At 35.0% G+C, this 23,842-nt stretch overlaps 1 protein-coding gene across 2 annotated transcripts in view; it reads left to right on the top strand.

Moving 5' to 3' along the window:
• The window catches only part of CPEB2 (cytoplasmic polyadenylation element binding protein 2), a gene marked incomplete at both ends in the record, with an annotated part of 61,807 nt that extends 38,044 nt beyond the window's left edge, over positions 1–23,763 (top strand). For both annotated transcript variants that reach the window (XM_080697078.1, XM_080697079.1), the window contains 6 exons: positions 6,976–7,146; positions 9,744–9,833; positions 13,874–13,992; positions 14,441–14,555; positions 18,144–18,325; positions 23,536–23,763. In XM_080697078.1, the coding sequence (XP_080553204.1) occupies positions 6,976–7,146; positions 9,744–9,833; positions 13,874–13,992; positions 14,441–14,555; positions 18,144–18,325; positions 23,536–23,763 (905 nt within the window). The remainder of the gene's footprint in view (positions 1–6,975; positions 7,147–9,743; positions 9,834–13,873; positions 13,993–14,440; positions 14,556–18,143; positions 18,326–23,535) is intronic.
• Positions 23,764–23,842: the final 79 nt, after the last annotated feature.

Raw genomic sequence — 23,842 nt, 5'->3', positions numbered from 1 at the left:
CTGGGATTACAAGCGTGTGCCACCACACCTGGCTGATTCTCTAGTCTGAATATGAATTTAGGAGAGGCAAAAAGTTCAAGACTTGAAAAACTGAAGCTGAGTAACTTTCTGAAGCTTGCTATTCGCAACCTGAGAATAGAGTAGGAAAGTTTAGAATTTTAGTAGCAATTTTTAGATCTTTGGACTATTTTACTAGGAAATATAGAGGTTTCCGTTCTATTTCTTTTTTTTTATTTTATGGTACTGGGGATGGAACCCAGGGGCATTCTAAATCCAAGCTACAACCCCCCAGCCCTGTTTTTATTCTTTACTTTGAAACAGGTTCTCACTCCCTGAATTGCAAAGGGCCTCACTAAGTGGCTGAGGCTGTCTTTGAACTGGGATCCTCCTGTCTCAGCCTCCCAAGTCATAGGATTACAAATGTGCACCGCCACGCCTGGCAGAATTTCAGTTCTCTTGGAAACAACCTATTTACCAACCTAATTTTTGTGTAGCTTTGAAACTATAGAGAAATACATTATTATTTTCTTGTTAGATACTTTTCATCTTTTAACTTTAGTGACATTTAGTGACTACGTGTAGTCTAGCTTGGCTTTCTTCAGTGTAAGTATTATGATCTAGTAAATTCTTAGGAGCAAGCTACTGTCATGTTATTATTTCTGAATTCATTGTAGGTTATGATTACAATAAGAATCAGCAAAAATGTTTTTCCTTGATTTTATGTAGAAACTTGCTGCAATTTATTCCTATATGTCTCTATCCCCTGCGGGTAATAAGCAGGGTATAGAGACATATAGGCAAGAGCCTTGAGGACAAACTGATAGTTTTCACATTTAGCATAAGGGGGATTAATGGAAGAATTTTTCTCTCAAATTATATGGCATTACTGTAGTAATTTATTTTAAATTTGGTCCTCTGGAATCTTGGGAGTCTTAAAATTTTGATTTTGATAGTCACATGAAAGACGTACCTTTAGAAATAGCTACTGCAGGAAAGACACATTGAAAATACGAAAACTATTACTCAAAGTACTTTGACACAGTAATTTTTTTAACTGCACACCAAAGGAATGATTCAGAAAGGGCTAGAAATCGTCACTTAACTCTCTTCTTTTCTACTCATTTCCCTCATTCTATATAAGTAAAATATAAATCTCAGGCTTACAACCTTTGAACCACCAAGCAGCCCCTTTGTGAGCCTCATGCTTTTGACTAGACCCATGAAAGAAACGGCATTTATTCATTTATTTAGTCACTTTTCTTTTTTAGAAAAAAATGAATCTTATATCTTCTAGTCTTGTGGAATGTTTCACAACGATCTGATATAGTGCATATCCTAAATAAGTCATGGTACTTTTACCAATGCAGTGATGTTTACAGTATTAATTTCACAAGCATTCTAACTTACGCAGTTTAAAAAGATCTGCCAGTGTAGAAGAGCTATTTTTTCTTCTTGTCACCTTTGACTCTCCTTTTACTTAGGCACAAGGTAGCTGTTTTTATTTAAAAGACTTTACATTTGATTATAGCCAAACCAAGTTACTACCAGAATGACCTAATGCATTTTAATTTCTTTAATAATGTCAATAAGAAATCTAGGTATTAATTTATGAAATATGATTTGGAAATCATCAAAATGCAATTATAATACTAGAAGTAATTTAGAAAAAAAAAACAAAGATTTCTCTTCCTGCATATCTTTTGGAACCTCTTTCATGCATCTTTATACCCTGGAAGCCACAGAGGGAAAAAAAATCTGCAAGATTGTAGATCAAAAAAAGCTGGTTTTGTAGAGGATCATGAACTATGCACAGCAAAAAAAGTTCAACACTTTTTCTCAAGTTTAAAAGTGTATTTAACTAAATAGCCCTCCTGAGAGTGATGGCATCTCATTGCTATTACATGAATCGGATATATCTGATGTATATATCTATATGTGAATATCAAATGTGTTGTGTATGCATCCATGAGCATGCATGTTTGTGCTTCAGACAACTTGCATGCTGCGATTTAGCAATGACTTGTAGAAAAACTGATGTTTTAAAATTGGGATGGAAGGATAGGGTCTGTTTGCAATTTTTGTTAGGACTTTTTCTTTTTGACCTCTTAGTTTGAATTTAAGATGTTTGTTACTCTGAGATTAAAAACCAACTTTGTGTATCTCAGTGTTTTCCTTTATAAAATGTGATTGTTAAAGAACATTCACAAAAAGTTACTTTTAAAAGCATATTGAATTTTTGAATCTTAAAAATTATAAATTATTTCTTGAAAAAATAAAAGTTCTGGTGTTTCAAGACTTTCTAGGGGATAGCATTAACAAAGAAATACACAAACGAAGAGCAACTTTAACATGTAGAGGATTACTTCTCTTTTGTTGTCTTTGTGTGTTCAGTGTTTCTTCGATTCCATTCTGGGAGTGAATGTACTGGTCCATGTTGGGATAAGGTGGGCGTTATGTTGAAAGGAGAAAGTGTCATTTTAAACTATCATTCAACTTAAAATATTTCTGAATCATAATATGCCCCCTTAATAAAAGATTAAAAAGCTGTTATGCTCCAGAAAGAATAAGAATGTATAGAATATTTGAATAACAGAAATATAAAACTTATTTTCATCAGTGACACAAAGCACCAGGAAGCAATCTTTTATAGCAGGTAAATTATGTATGGAACGGGTAGATAAAGATAATTTTGAAGGAAGGAAAATTGTAGAACTTTACTGAAGTTTATTATTCAGATTTATGTGCCATATAAGCAAGAATTATTAAAAACAAAAATATACTTTATATTTCTTTAAAGTTGATCTAAGATTTTCTGATTTTTTTTTTTTTTTTTTTTTTGGTGGTACTGGGGTTCCTGGAAGCCCTTCTACCTCCAGGCTACACTCCCACGGGCTACACTCCCAGACCTTTTTTTATTTTTAACTTTATGTGGAAACAGGGTCTCTTAAGCCAACGCAGCTGGCTCCAAACCAGCGCAATCCTCCTGTCTCCGCCTCCCAAGCGCGGGGATTACAAGCGTGCGCCACCACGCCCGGCAAAGATTTTCTAATTTAAAGGTCTCATAAAATAACCTGAATCCTCACCTCAGATAATTTCTGTGACTAGCAAAGAATGGGCACGATCTCTGAAGCATGAGAAAAGCCAGGTTAATAATACAGCAGTTAACAAACTGTGGCTCACAGGCTAAGTTCCTTGTTTTTATAAATAAAGTTTATTGGAACATAGCCATTATTTGCCCACTTACTTTACTTTATGTCTAGCTACTTTGGAGTTGAGTAATTGTAATAAATGTCAGATGACTTGCAAAGCTTAAAATATTTTTTGTTTGGCTCTATCAAGAAAAAAAAAATTGCTGTCCCACCTGTCCCCAAGAGACTGCTCCACCCAGCCCATACCAGTTTTTAAAAAGAAAAAAAATTTTAATGTATTAATTTTAAAACAAATATATCTAGAAATTAAATTTACAAAAATATAGGATAATAGCATATAATTGATTATTTAAATTAAATATATATCCTCTATGAAAAAGGGACAAGCCTATTATTGGGGTAAAATATTTTTAAGTAATTAGGCATACCTTAAAGTGCCTTTCTTAGGTGTTTGGAGAAGCATACTTATCAGTGAGTGCATCTAAATAGATTGTATTTCAAGGAATATCACTCTTGAACATATCATTAAATAAGAATCTGCCATTCCAGTGGTAAGTTATCTACCCTTGACCAATAACATCCTAAAAATAAGAATATTTATATAGTTTCTTTCATAGTTTTTCAAATTTCATAACACTTAGTAAATAATAGGGTAGTTTATTGAAGCCAATAAATATGTAAATTGACTAATTTTGCACTTTTTCTTTTTCTCTCTTGCTCCCCCTATTATACGTTAGGAAATGTGTTTATTCTGAGATTCCAGAATAAGACTATTCTCTGAGAAGTTAAGCATAATTAGTAAGGTTTAGTATATTAGCAGAGCCTCTTGTTTTAATGTTAGTAATTGCCTCCACATTCTCTACCATGCATGTATGTGTGTTATAGACATAGATATTAGGAAGCCATCAATTAGTCATACAAGCATAATCACAACTTAATGTTGAGCAAGTTCTTCAGCTTAGGAATCTTAGAGTCTTTTCATTGTATAGAACAACAGTTTTTATAGGGATAGAGGAAATTCCCATGCATTTTTCTAATTCCCTTTTAATACTTTTTTGAAATGAATATTTTGAATCATGATTGTCACAGATGAGGCTCTTATTTCTGATAATTGTTTTCTTCCTTGATAAAATAGGTCTACATTACTAATTGTAATTTCTGTCAATTATTTCTTTTTTTGTTGATGAATAGAATTTTAACAAAATTACTATGAGTTATTTCTTTTTTTTTTTTTTTTTTTTTTTTGGTGGTACTGGGGTTCCTGGAAGCCCTTCTAAATCCGGGCTACACTCCCAGACCTATTTTTACATATTTATTTGGAAACAGGGTCTCCTAAGCCAGCACGTGCGCAGCTGGCTTCGAACCTGTGCGATCCTCCTGTCTCTGCCTCTCAAGCACAGAGATTACAAGCGTGCGCCACCATGCCCGGTGAGTTATTTCTTTTTTATTGGCAAGTAGAACTTTACCAAAATTACTATCAGTTATATCCTTTTTGTTGGTGAGTAGAACATCATTGTGTGAATTTACCACCCTTTCTTTATTCTTGTCCCTATTGAAAGGTATTCTAGTTAGCTATTGGGATCTAATAAATAAAGCTACTATGAATATATATGTACCGTGTGTGTGTGTGTGATAAGCACTCGTTTTTCCTGAATGTATAAATAAGAATGGAATTACTGGTTCATAAAGTAAGCGTATGTTTAACTTAGAAATTTTCAATTTTTTAAATTTTATACTCCATGAGAGTATAAAACCGACTTTGGTTTGTTGTCATTTTAATTTTTCTGATAGGTATTTAAGTAATCGTATCTCATCATGATTCCAATTTGTATTTTCCTGATGACTAAGAATGATGCTAAAACAGCACCTCAGCTACTTAGACCCTTTGCATCTCAGTGAGGCCCTTTTTCAAAATAAAGAATAAAAAATAGAGCAGGGGATGTAGCTCAGAGGTAGAATGCCCCTGGATTTCATCTTCAGTACTGCAAAAAATAAAATAACATTTCACATTATTATTTGTTACTTTGTTCCTTTTACCACCTTACTTTCTTTGGTTCGTCTGTCACAGTAATATGATAGTACTTTGGATTCCCTTTCTTCTTACTCCTTTCTCTAGCTCTTTGAATGTTCTGCTACTTTCTTGTTTCCCAAGAAACTTATTATTTCTCTGAAGTATTTTCATCACTTTTACTGCAAACATTTAAATTACCTCTCTCATTGAGTTGACTCCAAATTATTTTCTTGGAAATAACATTCTTTTCCACTTCATTTCCAGTTTCCTCCCACACTTGCTTCTGAACATCCTATCACTATATGAAACACCACACACATATCTTAAAGCAAAACTTATTTCCCTTTATAGTGTTCCCCTTTCTGACCTGGAATCCTTATATTCAGCTAAGAGTTCTTACTTTCTACTACCTTTCCGTGATTCCTCCTCTTTATTTTGTTTTCCATATATTTTCTAAAAATCTTTTATTGGTGACTAGTAATTTTTCATGATAGATTCATACTGATACATTCATATATACACATATATATGGTCTGTTCCTTTTCGTATTTCTTCTTTCCCTCCCCACTTCTCTCCTCCATCACCTTCTACTACTCTATTTTTTACTGTTCTTTGTCCTTCCTAGATTTTTTTGTACAATTTCTGATTCACTCATTTTCAACCATCTTATTCATGTTTGTTAAGATAGATCTTCTTAAAGCATGGGAAAAGTTACAATTTATTTGAATCCTGGTTCTAAGTTGATATCTTTGCCAGCTACTAAACAAAATACCTCCTTAGCATTTGCTAAGTACGCTTGCTAGCCTGAAAAGACTTCTTTCACACTTCATTTCTGACATGCCCCAGCCAATCTTGACTATTTCCTACTTAAAATAAATTTATTTTTCCCACATTTTAAGTTTCTCCTTTCCCATGGAAAATTTACTCAAAACCATTTTCTACAAATAATTCTACCTGTTAGTATCATGTCCTCTCTAATGCCTTCAGTAAGCTATGCTACTTTTCCCTTTTATTCAGAAATGTTTTGTAATGTAGTCTATAGATTTGACATAATACTCTTTTATTAGACTATTTTTTCAGTGTACTTCCTTTGAAGCTTTCTTATGTCTGTATATCATAGTTACATTTATAGATCTAAATGCATTTCCTAAGGGAAGGGGACTATATTTTATTAGATCATTTTATTTTTTTGCGATCCTCACAGTACAGGATTTCTGCAGAGGATTGTACAGCATGTGCTCTATATGTGGGCAGGCTCCAATAGAATCTAGAGTCCTAAAGGGGATGCCTTCTATTTTGCCCATGTGCAAAGCCACATGGGCAAAATAGAAGGCATGTCCTTGGCACACATGGGCAAAATAGAAGGCATGTCCTTGGCACACATGTAAAAGCTTGGTTCAAGGTCTCGGCTACAGGTCTGACCTGCTGCCGTGTCCTCATGGTAGGCTGCACCTGGCCTGTGATTATGTCGTCGTATCTCCTTACTCTGCTCCATTTCCTCTCTGCCACCATTTTCTAAAAGATTCTCCTGTTATATACCAGCTTCCCTATACAATCAAGTTCTTGATGATACACATAAAAATTGACGTGATCTGATGTTTGCACTGTAGTGTAATTGTTGTTATGTGACATCATTCTTCAGATTACTTTTCTTGGTGATAGAAACTGTATATGAGCTAAATTTCCATTCGAATTTTTCCATACCTGTGTCACCTTTATTCTTGAAGACATTGAATTTTTCTTCCATGTTTTTATGCTTGACTTTGTCATTTTCTTGGATCTGCAATTAAGTTTACTTTTGTTCTTATATTTTAGGTCGTTCTTCCCTCTTCCCAATAGATGATGGCCTGCTGGATGATGGTCATAGTGATCAAGTTGGTGTTTTAAACTCACCCACATGTTATTCAGCACATCAAAATGGAGAACGAATAGAACGCTTCTCTCGAAAAGTTTTTGTTGGTGGTCTTCCTCCAGATATCGATGAAGGTAAGATGACTTGTCCTTAAAAATAAAAAATCCTGAGATACACTGTGGATAGAGGGGTTTTTTGTTTGTTTTGGTTTTTACTTTTTGAAGATATTCAGAGCTAGAATGGATATTCATCTATGTTAAAATAGTTTTTAAGAACCAGGCATGGTAGCACATACTTATAATCCCAGTATGTGGGAGGCTGAGGCAGGAGGATCCAGGCTGAAGGTCAGCCTCAGCTACTTAGTGAGGCCCTCCCCAACTTAGTGATACCTTCTTTCAAAATAAAGGATAAAGCCACTTGTAATCCCAGTACTTGGGAGGCTGAGAAAGGAGGATCATGCAGGTTTGAAACCAGGCTCAGGTTCTTAGGCTCTCAGCAACTTAGTGAGACTCTGTTTAAATAAAATAGGTCTGGGAGTGTAGCCCAGAGGTAGAAGGGCTTCCAGGAACCCCAGTTACACACACACACACACACACACACACACACACACACACACACACACAAAAATAGGTCTGGAGTACAGCCTGAAGGTAGAAGTCTCCTGGGTTCTATCCCTAGTACCACAAAAAAAAATAAATAAATAAAAAAAATAAAGGAGGGAGGGATGGGAGGGAAAAGAAAAAAAAGAATAAAATAAAAAATCAGGCTAGGGGTATAGCTCAGAGGTAGAATGCCCCTGGGTTCAATCCCCAGCACCAGAAAAGAAAATAGTTTTTCAGCTATTGAAATATACAATTGAACAATCAGTAAGTTTAGGTATTTATTCTTTATATCGTATACTGTGTATTGCTATAATGGGTATATACATATATTTTTTGGGGGGTGGTCCTGAGGTTCCTGGAAACCCTTCTACCTCCAGGCTACACTCCCAGACCTGTTTTTTATATTTTTATTTGGAAACAGGGTCTCTTAAACCAGCAAAGCTGGCTTCAAATCTGTGCGATCCTCCTGTCTCCGCCTCCCAAGCACGGGGATTAAAAGAGTGCACCACCACGCCCGGCTAGTGGGTATATTTTTTATAAATAAGATTTTCATGTTCTAGGTTATATTCCACTTACTTTTTTAATATGGAATAAATTTGAATTAACGTTTATATGGACATAAAACATACATATCCATACACATATACATGATGAAATAAATGAAATCAACTATGAAATTGTGCCTATAGTAAATGATAATCAAAAGTTAAAATTTTCTTCTTAGGTACTAGGGATTGAACCCAAGGGCATTCAACTTCTGAGTTAGGTCTTCAGCCCTGTATTAGTTTGAAACAGGGTCTGCTTAGTTGCGTCTCTTAAGCTCAAAAGTTAAGTTTCTTTACAGAAAAATGTATTCTTTGAACTAGTTGAGAAAGATGCTATAAAACCTAAAAGAATAATATTCTGGAAGCAGAACACTAAAAAAGAAATTCAGATTATACAAAGGCTAATACATGTGTATGAAAATTATCTTATGAAATAGGAGCAAAAGATAAATAATTCAAGATAAATATTAAAAATATTGAATTATGTTTGTGATGTCATAGAAAAGCTAATACTCATTAATAACTAATAGCGAAGATATTGCTATATTTTGGGAAAGTTCTAATTATTCAAATATTCACAAAGCTAATTTAAATATTAATCATTATGATAAGATTTCTATACCTTAGAACAAACATATTGGTGGATTAAATCATATTACCTATGGATATCAATAAAACTATCTGGCAAATGTTTTAGAATTTTCTTATAAGAACATGATTTTTCTTTATTTAACTTGATATAGTGTTGATTTTTTTTTTTTTTGGTAGTAGTGGGAATGGAACCCTTCTACCTCCAAGCTACACTCCCAGACCTATCTTTTATATTTTATTTGGAAACAGGGTCTCTTAAGCCAGCAAGGCTGGCTTCAAACCTGTGCAATCCTGTCTCCGCCTCCCAAGCATGGGGATTACAAGTATGTGCCACCATGCCTGGATAGTGTTGATATTTTTTCAAGCGAGTCCTGCTTATGGTTTAGTGTATGGTATTTTTATTTTCCTATAAGAACATGATTTGTCTTTATTTAGCTTGAAATAATGTTGATATTTTTTTCAAACCAGCTCTGCTTATGTTTTGTTGTACTCTAAAACATCAGGGTATATATACAGTGCTATATCGAATTTTAAAATTCACACCAGATAGATTATTCTAGCTCTTATGTGCGTAAAAATGATTTAATTTTGACCAAACAGTTGTTAAGTTTTACATATCATTTTAATAAGAATATTAGACATATTTACATTCCAGTTTATCTTAGGGTTTGGTACTTTTAAATATTAAATTTTTTTTTTTTTTTTTTTTTTTTTTGGTGGTACTGGGAATCCTGGAAGCCCTTCTACCTCCGGGGTACACTCCCAGACCTATTTTTACATTTTTATTTGGAAACAGGGTCTCCTAAGCCAGGGCGCGCGGCTGGCTTCGAACCTGCGTGATTCTCCTGTTTCTGCCTCCCAAGCGCGGGGATTACAAGCGTGCGCCACCACGCCCGGCTTAAATATTAAAATTTTGAAGCAATTAAAATGTGGGATTTCTTAGAATGAGTTGCTAATACTAATTCCTAATGCATATTATTATACTCTTTTAAGATGAAATAACTGCTAGCTTCAGAAGATTTGGACCTTTGGTAGTAGATTGGCCTCATAAAGCAGAAAGCAAGTCCTATTTTCCACCAAAAGGTAAGGGTTTTTACTGTTAGTATTTTTACTAGGGATTCATTTCTTTAAATGTGAAAGGAAGAATATCTTTTGAGTAAGGATTCTAGATCCCAAGCCTGTATGGGAATCTGCTTAAAACTCCTAAGTTTTTATGAGATTTTGGAGTTTAATGGACTTTGAGGTCTCAAACCCTTACATTAAAAAGAAAATTACCTCCATATAGATGGAAATGTTTATGTGTTAACTTAGTTTTAAGCTATTGTTCTTACAGTTTCTCTTCTTCTTTTATAAAATTTGAATGTTAAATGTCTTTTAGTTTCTAATGTTTCTGCCTAAGCTCCCACCATCCCTGGCCTGGCCTACACTGCGGTTCTTCTCTGTCTCCATGTGTTCTAATTTTTCTCCCGTAGTCCAACCATAACAGTCTCTGAAAATGCAGCTGAGTGTGCAGGTACTTACTTTCCTGCGTTACCTTCCCTCGTATTGTTAGGGTGTTTTCTCCTTGCCTAGCCTCTCTTCTCTCAGGTGTCTTCTCCCAAACTCAACCTGCTCTCTCATGCCTCAGGGCTTCCCTCTGTGATTCCCGCTGGGCCTCTGAAGATTCTTCCAATGATTCTTTACCCCCTACTTATCTTTTATATGTCAGCTTTAGTGTCAGTTGCTCACAAAAAGCTTGAGGACCCACTTAGCAAGGTCATCTCTTTATTCTGCAGCCCATCCTTGCTCCTAGCATTTTTAAGCATTTGTGACAAATGCAGTATTATGCTTATCTTTATTCAACTTTCCTAGTATTCTTAGTAATCAAAGATTAATACTAAATACTATTAAGATAAAGAAATTATTTTGGCCTCAGGTAAGTAGGTGGAAATCTTCACTAAGAAATTTTTAATTCTAAAAGCTACTGTGTAATTTAGAGAGACAAAAAGGAGTGGAACAGAGTTCTGGGCAGGAATTGAAATGAGCGGTCAACCCCTGTATCTTTAGGCTACTTGTCTATGATTCAGTCAACTATGGATCAAAACTAGTGAGTGAAAAAAAATTGGGTTAGTGTTGACTTTTATTTTTTTTCTTGTCACTGTTCTCTAAACAAGGCAGTGTAACAGCTATTTATATAGCATTTACATCATATTAGCAATTATAAATAATGATTTAAAGTATATAGGATATATATGTAGGTTATATACAACTATTACACCATTTTATCTAAGGGTTTTGAGCACAATGATTTTGGTATGCGTGAAGAACTGGACTCAGTCCTCTGAGTATACTCAAGTATGACTGTAATTGTAGAAAGAATATAGAACTAGTTTGGGTGGAGCTAGATATAAATATTTGCATGGGCCACTTGCTCATGTAAGGGGCTGGTACATTCCAAGTCTAAAAAGATGGGTTAAAACAACTCTAATGAAATAGAATAGTTCTCTTCATTACTCTTGTTGTCATCATTATTGTAGGTTTTGTAGTGTTCATTTTCTCAAACTAAAAAAAAAATAGTCTTGGCAAATAATAGTTTTTTGGTATAATTATAGTTAATTATAGCCATTGCCAAAGACTACTGTTTCCAAACCTTGATTGTTGACATGTTTTGTACATTTCCTATCAGTAATTTCACATTTTTCTATGTTTTGGAAAACACTGATATAGAAGCATCCAGTTGTATACCTGCTTGTAATTAGTGGAATGATTGAGTCTTCAGATGCTTAGCCCCCATGTCTCTCTCTCCTTTGCATTGAGCAGAAGTCTATGTGATCATGAGCTTGCTTTAGTAAATTCTAAAGAAATTCTTATATGGTATGTTTTGTACAAGTGTTTCAATATATAATTGTTTGATTAGGTCATAATTTACTTACCTTATTGTTTAATTTTTGTCTTAAAAACATTTCTTGATAGTAACAAAAAGTACTTAATCAACCTTATTCCTTTTACCCTTCCTTTTTGGCTTTGCTGAGGTTTCCCCTCCATTATCTGGAGTTCCTCTGGTATTCCTAATATTCCCTGGCTTGAGCATATTAGAGAAAACATATGTCCCTTCTCTTTCTGTGCTTGGCTAATCTCACTTAACATATGTTCTCCAGGTCTTTCCATCTTCTTGCGAATGGCACGATTTTGTTCTTCTTTATTGCTGAGTAGAATTTCCATTGTGTGTATTTTCCATAATTTTATAATCCATTCATCCGTTGATGGAGACCTAGGGTGGGAAGGAGGGAAAAGGAGAAGGGGGGGTACCAAGTACTGTGTGAATATATGTCATTGTCAACATTATCCACATTCTGATGGAAGACTATATTGTACCAATAAAAAATAAATGTAAAAAGTATTTAATCAATAAAAATTAAGCCACTCTATATATATTGATTTAAAGTACTATTTTAGTAAATTTACATAATATTATCTTAATTATTACAGAAAATAGTTCTCAGATCCTAAGTTCATATAAAAATTAAAGCCTTAGAGGAAACCAGTTCATTTTTTAAGCAACTTTTTTTCAGCACTTTAAAATTTTAATGTATCTTTTTACTCTTAGATGATCTAATATTTGGAATTTTTTGTTTGGGAATTGATTTTACAGTTGCATGATTAATTTTATTTAAAGTACTTTATTACCAGCCGGGCATGGTGGCGCATGCTTGTAATCCCCATGCTTGGGAGGCAGAGACAGGAGGATCGCGCAGATTCGAAGCCAGCCGCACGTGCTGGCTTAGAAGATAGAAGGGCTTCCAGGAACTCCAGTACCATAAAAAAAAATAAATAGTAATAATAATAATAATAGTAATAATAATAAAGTACTTTATTACCACATCCAAATTTTGTGACATAAGTCTGTTATTGACAATAAGATGTACTTTGAATTCTGAGTAAAACTTGACCTCATACTTGCCATTGTATCACGGAATCAGACTTGTATTACCTGCTTGATGGCTGCTCCGTGTAAAGACTAGATTACAGTGTTGTCAAGGCCAGGCATAGTTTTAGGTTACTTACTTTTATTAGCTCCTAGGAAGAATCATAATGGTAAATTTTCCATAAGAATTGTGATGCTTCCTTTTGTAGAACTTATATTCTGCCTTGCTGAATGATGATTAGTTTTTATTTATTCATGTATTTACTTATGTATTCATTCATTCATTTTTTTAGGTACTAGAGGTTAAACCCAAGTATGTTCTGTCACTGAGCTAAATACTCATCCTTTTTATTTTATTATTTTGAGACAGGGTCTTACTAAGTTGCTGCGGCTGGCCATAAACTTGACCTCCCAAGGAGTTGTGATTACAACCTGTCTGGATATATAATTTTTTTCATTAAAGAGATTAAAGAGTGACAGTTGTTTTCAAGGAAAAGAGGGAAGGCATATTTCCAAATGGTTATGGGAATCTAAGTAGAAGCTTATATACAGTTTATGCAACCTGAGATTTGATTTAAAAGTTCTGACCCATCCTTAAATATCATATTTCATTTCAACCTCCTAGAGTAACTTTTTTTTAGTAACCATTTAGAAGTTTCTAGGAGACTGTGGAATTTTTCCTCTCTATATGGAATTTCCTTGACCTTTCAAATTGTGCTCTAATCCCTAATCCCAAAGTATGCTCTAGAACTTGTATTATTTTGAGAGCATTTAAAGGAAACACCAGCTCCTAATAAACTGAATGAGCTAATTCTGCCAAGTTATTTAACAATGTGGTATTACTACTGGAAAGCACATAGGAGAACTTGGGGCTTACTTAGGCAAGTAATTTAACTTCCTGGTAACTCAGGATATTTTCTGTAAAATGGGGATAGTATTTCATAGACTTGGGATAATCAAATGAGAAAATTTATGTAAAGCTCTTAGTATAGAATCTAGTAGTAAGTGATCCATAGAAAGTAGCAAATTATTTTTTGAGAATCTGTTTTTGTGTATATTTCATGAGATATTGTGTTTTCCTAAAGAAAGTATAGTGATTCAAAACCCATTTGGTAGGGTCTTTTTTTCTTTCTTTGAAATATATTTTCTAAAAACTATGGAAATGCAGGATGAAGTCACTTACCCTGACACATTACCTCATTTTTATTGGTTATTTTAGGCTATGCATTCCTTCTCTTTCAAGAAGAGAGCTCAGTTCAGGCACTAATCGATGCTTGTATTGAAGAAGATGGAAAGCTCTATTTGTGTGTTTCCAGCCCTACTATCAAGGACAAACCAGTAAGTGAATACCATATGAACTTTAGACTACAAATACAAGACTTCCAAAAGCTGTCTTGAAGTGTATGTTTAAAAAAAAAAACTATCACCAAGCATGGTGGCACAAGCTTGTAATCCCAGAAGTTTAGAGACAGCCTCAGCTACTTAGCGAGGCCCTTAGTGACTTGGTGAGAACCTGTTTCAAAAAATAAAAAAGACTAAAAACTAGGGCTAGGGGTAGAGCTCAGAGGTAAAATGCCCCTGGGTTCCATCCCCAGTACTGCAAAAAATAAAAATAAATAAATACCCTATAGAAAAAAACTACCATATGTTGAATTTAGTTTTTAAAATATCCAGATGATTTATAGTATCCAGGTAGAAAAATTATATCAATAATTTGTTTCCAAATTCAGCTGTATAAACTTATAAACATTAAAAGGAATAAGACACCGTGTAATTTTCTTCATAGGTTCAAATTCGTCCTTGGAATTTAAGTGATAGTGATTTTGTCATGGATGGTTCTCAGCCTTTGGATCCTCGAAAAACAATTTTTGTTGGAGGTGTCCCTAGGCCATTAAGAGCTGGTAAGTCAAATGTTAACAATTTTTGTTTAAAAATATGTAAATGTGCTGGGCGTGGTGCCGCAGACTTGTAATCCCTACACTTGGGAGGCAGAGACAGGAGGATAGCACAGGTTCGAAGTCAGCCTCGCTGGCTTAAGAGACCCTGTTTCCAAATAAAAAGAATATAAAATGGGTCTGGGAGTGTAGCCCGGAGGTAGAAGGGCTTCCAGGAACCCCAGGACCACCAAATATATATATATATATGTAAATGTACACTCATTCATTCATTAAACACTTAGCAGCTATTATGGATCTGATACTACTTGGCAGGGATGGGGAAGATTCTTCATGTGTCAGCAGTTGTCAACTACAGAATTCTGAGACAAATTCTGAGAACTGTTCCTGAATCTCTCAAGGGATTAGATAATTAGACACTCATCTGTTGAGGTTAATAGCTAACATTAAGCAGACTCTTAAGAGAAAAAACCCACTTAAATACTTTAGACTTTCAAGTCAAGTGTGGTGGCAGATGCTTACAATCACAGCATTTGGGAGGCTGGAACAGAAGGATCACAGTTCGAGGACAGCTTCAGCTACTTACACCCTTACACCCTTTACAACTCAGTGAGACCCTGTTTCAAAATAAAGAATAAAAAATAAGACTGGGGGTAGAATGCCCCTAGGTTCTATCCCCAGTAGCACAAAAATAAATTAATTACATAAATCAGAATTTCTAAGTGCAATTTGAAGGCTCTATGTGGATTGATTCTGGTATCTGAAGGAGAATGAAATTTCTGTTTTAAATAATAACTAAATTAGCATTTAAATGAATGATAAGCTCCTGTTTATCAGTAACCAGAAATCTACTATGATGTCTGCAAGAACATAACTATAGATGTAAACGGCCACCATATGTGCAGGTTGCACAGGTACCAGGCATCATCTCAAAGTGTTAATGATTCTATCACAGAGAAGGTCCACTTCTACTCTAGGAGATTTGCGTTAAATACTGTTCATGTGGTTTCTATGAAACATACACAAAAATAAACTCAAAAGTACTTAACCTGATGGCTGCCACGAAGAAATACTGTAAGAAACAGACAAGCATACATAGCACGGGAGTGTGATAGAGGCTAATATCGGAAAAGTACTTGTATTTGACCTGATGTAAATATTGAACAGGAGGAGTAGGTTTGGGGCAGTAGGAGGGTTGTGTGGAGTGCATTTCAGAAAATAGAACAGCATATTGAAGTGTTGAGACAGGGGCATTGGGGGTTCTGGAAAATGCCATGGTGGCCAACTAGGCTTACAGAAGTGAGAGGAGAGATACTATAAGATATTGAAAAAGTTAACAGGAGTCAGATCATACAAGCCTAATAGGCTAATGTGATATCTATCCTCAGAACAAGGGGAAACAATTTGAGTTTTTAAGCAAAGGAGAGACACGGTCATGTTTTTAGTTTTGAAAGATCAGGTGAAATAAGGACTGATGAGAAGGAAGCCAGGTGTAAGTAACTGTGGATAGGCCAGGTTAGGAACCTGTTTTGCATTTTAGAGACAGTGGTGGCTGGGAACAGTAGTGGTAGTGGAAAAAGACTCAAGTGAACAGACCGCATAAATATTGATGAGATAAATGCAAGTTGAATCTGAGCATTCAGTCTTTAGCTGCTGGGTGGATAATGGTGCCTTTAACTTGGACTGTGAGGAACACTGGAAGAGCAGGTTGGAGGGAAGATTGTGATCTTGGTTTTGAACACAAGTTTATGGCACCATTCTGAGTTTCCAAATGGAAATTTCATGTAGACCATGTGGAATCTGATTTTGGTTTTAAGAGAATCACTCTTGCTCCTGTTTTGGTAATAAGTGAGAAGACAGGGATCTAAAGCAAAGAGATAAGGCTCTTGACAAAACTAATTGAGAAATTACAATAGCCTAAAACAAGATGTTAGTGATGAAGGTGAGCAGATTGGATTCTAGATATGTTTTAAAAATCAACTTCAGAGGATTTTGTGTGTAATAGGGGAGAAAAAAAAGGATGAAGCCAAGGGTCTTGGCAACTTTATTCTTTCTGTTGCTAACATCAAATTATTAGATCAGTAAAGACTCTTTGGAGTAGGGTATTTATTATTAATTTTTAAATTTTTTTATTGGTGCATTGTAGCCATACATCTTAATGGAGTACAAGATAGTAGAGGCATACACGCACACATCATTTATTTAGCCATGTTTGTTTGTTTATGATGGAGGTTGAACTCGGAGGAACTCTACCTTGGAACTATACCCCAGCCCCTTTTTAAAATTTTTAAACAGTCTTAGTAAGTTGCTAACGGTCTCTCTAAGTGACTGAGACTGTAGTGTTATGGGATAAAAGTTTTATTATTAAGGATTGAACAGAATAGAAGGATTCATCACTATTGAAGTAGTGTTATGGGATGAAAGTTTTATTATTAAGGATTGAACAGAAAATAGGAAGATGAGAGTTAGGAAATACAATAAAAAATTTTAAAGGATTTGGCTATAAAGGGGAATAGAAAAATGAAGCAGCACCCTCCTGTCTCAGCCTCCCAAATACTGGAATTATAGATGAGCTCCACCACACCCACTGGAGCAAGTTTAATAAGATGGAGGAAGATCATTTTAACACAGTATAGGTTATAGTATCTGTTAAATGTCAATATGAGCTGTCCATTAAACAGTTGTACTTGTGGGTCTGAAGTCCAGGGAGAAGTCTAAACTAAAGATACAAATTTAGGAGCGTAAAGCCTCATAGATGGCATTTAAAGCCATGACACAGGCTGAAGTTACCAACGCCAGAAGTGGATATAGGGGTGCAAGGACTGACACTTAAGGTACACCGACTTGAAAAGTCAAGGAGTTGAGGAAGAACTGTCAAAGACAAAGAAGGTATTACCAGTGAAGAGAGGAGAGAATTCCTAGAATAATGTGCCATAGAAGCCAGATAGAGAAAGTATTCAGAAGGAAGGGGTTAATGATACCCATTGCTGCTTATAGGTAGATTGCCCTTTGGACTTGTTACTGGGGTAAGTTCCCCTTGATTAACAATCGAAGTAGTATTATAGGATGAAAGTTTTCTTATTAAGGATTGAACAGAACATTGGAAGATAAGAGTTAGAAAATACAATGAAAATTTTTGAAGGATTTGGCTATAAAGGGAACTAGCAAAATGAAGCAGTACCCAAGAAGGAGAAATAGGGTTCTGAGGAGATTTGTTTAAGAGGAGATATTTAAACAAGTATACTTAGAAATGATCTAGTATGAGAGGAAAGCGGATGGTAAAAGCAGTTGTCTCCATGGTGAGTGGGTGGGATCTAGTATTTAAGAAGAGGGATGGGATTTATGAAAGAACATGCAACTATTTGTCTATGTCAGAAAAGAAGTATATAGGTGTAGCGCCGATAGTGGATAAATGTGGTACCATGAGCCTGACTTTATATATTTAAAAAGGTAGGGGTCTCCATGGTTGCAGCTGCCCTTTAGCAACCTGCTTTTTCTATGATCTCTTTGACTTTTAACTTTAAAACAAAACAGTTAAAATTTGTTGATTTACTGTGTTTTCTGTCACTTACATGAACACCTTTCCTTTTAAAGTGGAACTTGCTATGATCATGGACCGGCTGTATGGTGGAGTTTGTTATGCAGGAATTGATACAGATCCGGAGCTAAAATACCCAAAAGGTGCTGGACGAGTTGCTTTCTCCAATCAGCAGAGCTATATTGCTGCCATCAGTGCTCGGTTTGTTCAGCTTCAGCATGGTGATATTGATAAACGTGTAAGTTGCATATTGGAAAATCACATGTCCTATAATAGGTGCTTTTCTAAAGCTTAGGAGTTAAAAATATAATTCAGACACTTTATTTTTTATACTCCTTTATCCCTCAAGATGTCCTTGAAATACACAGTTTTTTAAAATACCTTAAACTTTAGCGGTGATACACAAATCATGAATATAGGTGCCATCTTAAAACCGTGTTCAATTTTTTATCAGCCAGTAAGTCACGTCTACCTTTCTGACCATAGAGGCAGAGGTTTTGTTAAGAGCTAAACCGTGTGAAACTGAAACATATATTCACCATTTGCTCTGTAATCCCAGGAAAATTAGCCCTGTCTCCCGCTTTTTTCTCACTTATAAAATATAAAACAATACTAGTGTATCTCCATCAATTATTTTAAGGAGTAAATAAATCCACATATAAAATGTACAAGCACTTGCCAGGTGTGGTGGCGCACACTCCGCTTGGGAGGCAGAGACAGGAGGATCACACAGGTTTGAAGCCAGCCGTGCTGTCTTAAGAGACCCTGTTTCCAAAAATAAGAATATAAAATAGGTCTGGGAATGTAGCCCGGAGGTAGGAGGGTTTCCAGGAACCCCAGTACCACCACCAAAAAAAAAAAACCATGTACAAGCACTTAGAATAAAATTTGGTGTGGAGTAAATACTATTTAAGACTGAGTTTTCATTTATAAGATTTGAAATTAAAAGTACATTGTTTTTATTTTCCTAAATTAATTGACCTAAAATGTAAAATGCTAGCCCTTTGGTAGCATTGCTTGCATCACTGGTGTAAGAAAATTTAAGAAGTCCTATGAATGATAGCTAAAAGCCATCCTATTGAAAAATCCACATACTGATTACCATCTAAAGTAGGAGAAGGAGGCTGGATGTAGTGACACTCAAGCCTGTGATCCCATTACTTGAGAGGCTGAGACAGGTGCAGCCTCAACAGTGTAGCACAATTCTCGGCAAACTGGCAAGACCCTGTTTCAAAACAAATACTGTAAAAGGGCCAAGGTGTAGTTCAGAGGTAAAACGCCCCTGGGTTCAATCTCTACTACCACACACACACAAAAAAAGTAAAGTAGGGGAAAGAGGTTAGCAAAACTCAATTGTTCATTAACAAATATAATTTGTACTAAAATATATAGTTTTTGGACATAGTTAACCAATATTTTTAAATAACCATGTTTATATTTACAGTACACCTGAGATATACTAAAGGAAATTTTATATACACATTAGCAGATATAACGTGAATAGATACTTATTTTCCCATTTTAGCTATTTCTTGAAGCCCTTTCTGAGGCTGCTTTGCACATTAAAACACTATTTGGGGGTCAGGAAAGCTTTTTCACTTAATACTAATTGACCATGAGCTGTAGAAGGCATCACTTACCAAACCATCTGATTTAGAAAGCAAGTAAAGCATAGGATCAGTTTATAAGTACTGTGGCTTTTGGTTTGCATTGCTACATAAAGTACCCCTAAAAATGTAAGATAAAGGCTCACTTTTTTTTCAGACATGCATTCATAAACCTTTGAACTGATTTGAACCTTAGAATTTCTCTAGTCTTGTAATTTAACCTCAGCTACATATCACATCTTTTCTACATATTTATAAAACTCTTGACATCTGGGTCCTTCTTCTGGAATTCTGCTTTAATTTCATTTGGGATGCAACCAGAGCAGCTGGAGTTCATAAAGCTCCCCAGGTAGCATTAATGTACAGCCAAGGGCTTAACCATTCATCTAATTCCCTATTTTTACAGAGAGGTGATAGGTCACTGAGGAAGTTATTTACTTGTATATAATTGTTGTTGTTTAATATGCCCGTGCAGAAGGAAAAGATAGATGCACTGTCACATCTCCTAAATCTTTGTTTTCTAAGTGGTAGCGAAGGAGAAATTAATTGAAGCAGAGTATTTTTCCTGAACAGTCAATCAAATGCAGAGCAGGCGATTAGGAAACGTGTTTTCAGAAGGCAGTACTCCAAGAGTTGTGTGCGTGTACATTTCTATCACTCTACACCCTAATACGAGGTATAAGTGCAATCACCAAATAAACAAACACTTTCCTTAAGATATTTAAAAGCCAAGCATGGTGGCGCACACTTGTAATCCCAGCATTTGGGAGGCTGAGACCGGAGGATTGTGGTTCGTGGACAGCCTCGGCTACTTAATGAGGCCCTCCGTAACTCAGTGAGACCCTGTTTCAAAATAAAGAATAAAAAATAGGGCAGGGGGTGTAACTTGGAGGCCGAATGCCCTCTGGGTTCCATCCCCAGACCCACACACACACAAAAAAAAGATATGTAATAACCTGAGAGAAAAGTTTATTTTCTAAGCTCTATGTGCAAAGGTATATTTTGAACTTTATTTGAAAGAATTTGAGTCTTAAATATTTTACAAGTCACTAGTACTGCTCATACACAACAATATTAAACCATTTGCCTTGATACCATTTATGTCTCTGATATGAATGTAGTTATTAATCTATACCAACAGATTAAATGACCTCATAGATACTTTGGATCTTAGTTTTTATTTCTCTGATAAACTGAGATGCACTCACAATGGATATGTAATTTATAGTATTATTTTGGATGTTATTTCACAAATAAATCACTGTAGCTTCTAGTATAAATTAAATTGTGTTATATTTCAGGTTGGCTACTTATTAATTTTTTAATTATTTTATTGGTTATGAGTCCAAGTGACAAAATATTATCTTATAGGTGATCTGAAATGAAAAAGAGAAAGACATTATAGAAAATGAGATTAGATGAAATGTGGGAGAAACTCATTGATACATATTCAAGTTAATTGTTAGAGATTATTAACCGGAAGTAGGCTTGATTAGACTCTAAAACCACAAGTTTGAAATCTCAGTTTTTGGAATTCTATAATTTTGAGTTAAGTGATTAGCTTTGTAAAATAATATCTAAAACGTTAAGAACACAAATAGTCATTATACTTATAAAGTTTTATTCAACCATTATATATTAACATCTGAGCACCTGGCATTTTATGAGACATGTGAAACAGAAGTAAACAGCACAGACCCTGGTTGCAGTTTGCTTAACATATTGTAGAATAGATAAACATATGTAAATATGGACTATGTTTATTCATATAATACTTTTTATAAAGTTTTCTACTTTGTGCCATGTTTTGTGCTGGGTACTTGGAGCTGAGTGGTTAGCAAATGGTCACTGTTCCTGTGCTCATGGAGTTTATGTTCTAGTAAGATGAAATATAGTAATTCTCATCTACTAACTCTGTAATCATAGAAATGCTTTTCTTTGATTAGTTATAATGAGAATAATGAATAAAAATACCAGCCTGGCAAAGATAAGATGGAATTTATAAAAGAAAAGTTCAGAGATTAAGATTAGGCATAAAAATTTAAGAATTTGTGTCAGGGATTATTTTAAAAGTTAAAGACCAATGGGAAAAGCTTAAAAATTCTTAACTAACAAAAATAACCTATGAATTCATTTTAAAACAAAAAGAAAAAAACTCCAACAGGAAAATATACAAAAGATAAGCAGTCAAGTCAGAAAAGCAAAATGTCCAATACACATAAATTATACTTACACTAGCACTAAGTAATGAATTGATAAATATAAATAATTTAATCCCATTCCCTTCCTATCAAATATTTGTCTTGGAATTCTACTTTCATCACCTTTTAGATGATATATATATATATATATATATATCATCTAATATATATATATATATATTTGTTATAAACATGGAAGCAAAACTATTGGAGTTAATAGTAGTTAGCACTAACTTATTCACCATTTGCCAAGCACTGTCTTATGCCTTTTCATGTATAATTCTTGTAACTCTGAGACAGTCTGTTACTATCATTTTACAATGTGGAAAGAAATTGGGAGGTTTTATAAGTCAGAGCTGACTGCAGGCTGGTGATGTCTTCTCCTGAGTCAGGTCTTCACAGCGGGACTTTTACTTTATATCTTATAAATCACAAAAGTCTAGACATGCCCATAAGATTAGTCACAGTTCAGGTTTGTCTCTACCAGTTATTTGCAATCAAGGTGAGGCTCTCACCTGCAGTAGAGAAACACTGTCATACTTTAGTGGCTGTTAAGAGTTTTAGCATTTAACAGATGGTATTAGGATAAATGAAGAAGGTGTAAAAACCATTTGTCTTCTATGTCTGTTCGATATCCTTTCTGTTTTACCCCCCACCTCTGAAAACACCAACACAGAGGTTTGAGGGATGTTAGCAGGAAAGGTAAGGGTGGGCTGTCTTGCACATCATTTATACTTTTATATTTTAAAATGTATTTTTAATTTTTTATTGATGCATTGTAGTCATACATCTTAATGGGGTACAAGATGGTAGAGGCATACATGCACACATCACTCATTTAATTTTTCCCCAGTTCCCACCCCATTACCTCCCCTCCCTCCTTCTCATGTTTGGCTTAGTGATTGACTTTGATGCACTCCCTAATATGCAGAAGCTAGAGAGAAAAAGGTTCATAGAAGGAACTCTATATGAGGAAGGAGAAACCATAGATGTGCAAATGAGGAGCTATAACTAAGGGGGATGAGAGGGGAGAAGAGAGAAATTTTCTAAAATTATGTTCTATGTTTTAAAAATATGCCACTTCTAGTCCTATAAATAAAATATTAAAATAATTGAATTAAATGCTTATAAACCAATTATAAATATGAAACATTATATATAAAAATGAAATTAAGCCAGGCATGGTGGCACATGCTTGTAATCCCAGTACTTGGAAAGCTGAGACAGGAGAACTGCAGGTTCACAGCCAGGCTCAGCTACTTATTGAGGCACTCTGCAACTTAGACCCTGTTTCAAAATAAAGAATAAAAATAGGACTAGGGGTGTATCTCAGTGGTAGAATGCCTGTAGGTTCAACCCCCAGTACTGCAAAAAAAGAAAAAGAAAAAAATATATATAGAGAGAGAGAGAAACATATGTTTATAAACATATACATATATATGTTTATATTTTTAACACAAGAACAAAATAACTTAGTTTTTTTAACCTACTAAATAGCAAAGCCAATTCTCTAGGAAACTCTGCTTTTCCCTACTTTCAATGCTGGTCCTTTTCTCTAGAACCCTGTGTAAACATTTTAAATCATGAGCAAATTTTATTTATGACCTTAATGTGACATTCTTTCTTTCCTGTGTTTCCAGGTGGAGGTAAAGCCATATGTGCTGGATGACCAGATGTGTGATGAATGCCAGGGCGCACGCTGTGGTGGGAAATTTGCTCCCTTTTTTTGTGCCAATGTCACTTGCCTGCAGTATTACTGTGAGTTTTGTTGGGCAAATATCCACTCTCGTGCAGGACGTGAGTTCCATAAGCCATTGGTGAAGGAAGGTGCTGATCGCCCACGTCAGATCCACTTTCGCTGGAACTAAGAATAGCAAACTGGCCTCTGTCTAACAAGGAAAGAAAGGGTGCATGTGGCTTACTGTGTCCGAAGATACTGACCTGCAG

This window comes from Muscardinus avellanarius (genome assembly GCF_963383645.1).
Source record: "Muscardinus avellanarius genome assembly, chromosome: 6".
NCBI classification, from domain to species: Eukaryota; Metazoa; Chordata; class Mammalia; order Rodentia; family Gliridae; genus Muscardinus; species Muscardinus avellanarius.
Note: the sequence above shows the minus strand (reverse complement) of the source record. Positions and strands in the feature narration are given on the sequence as shown.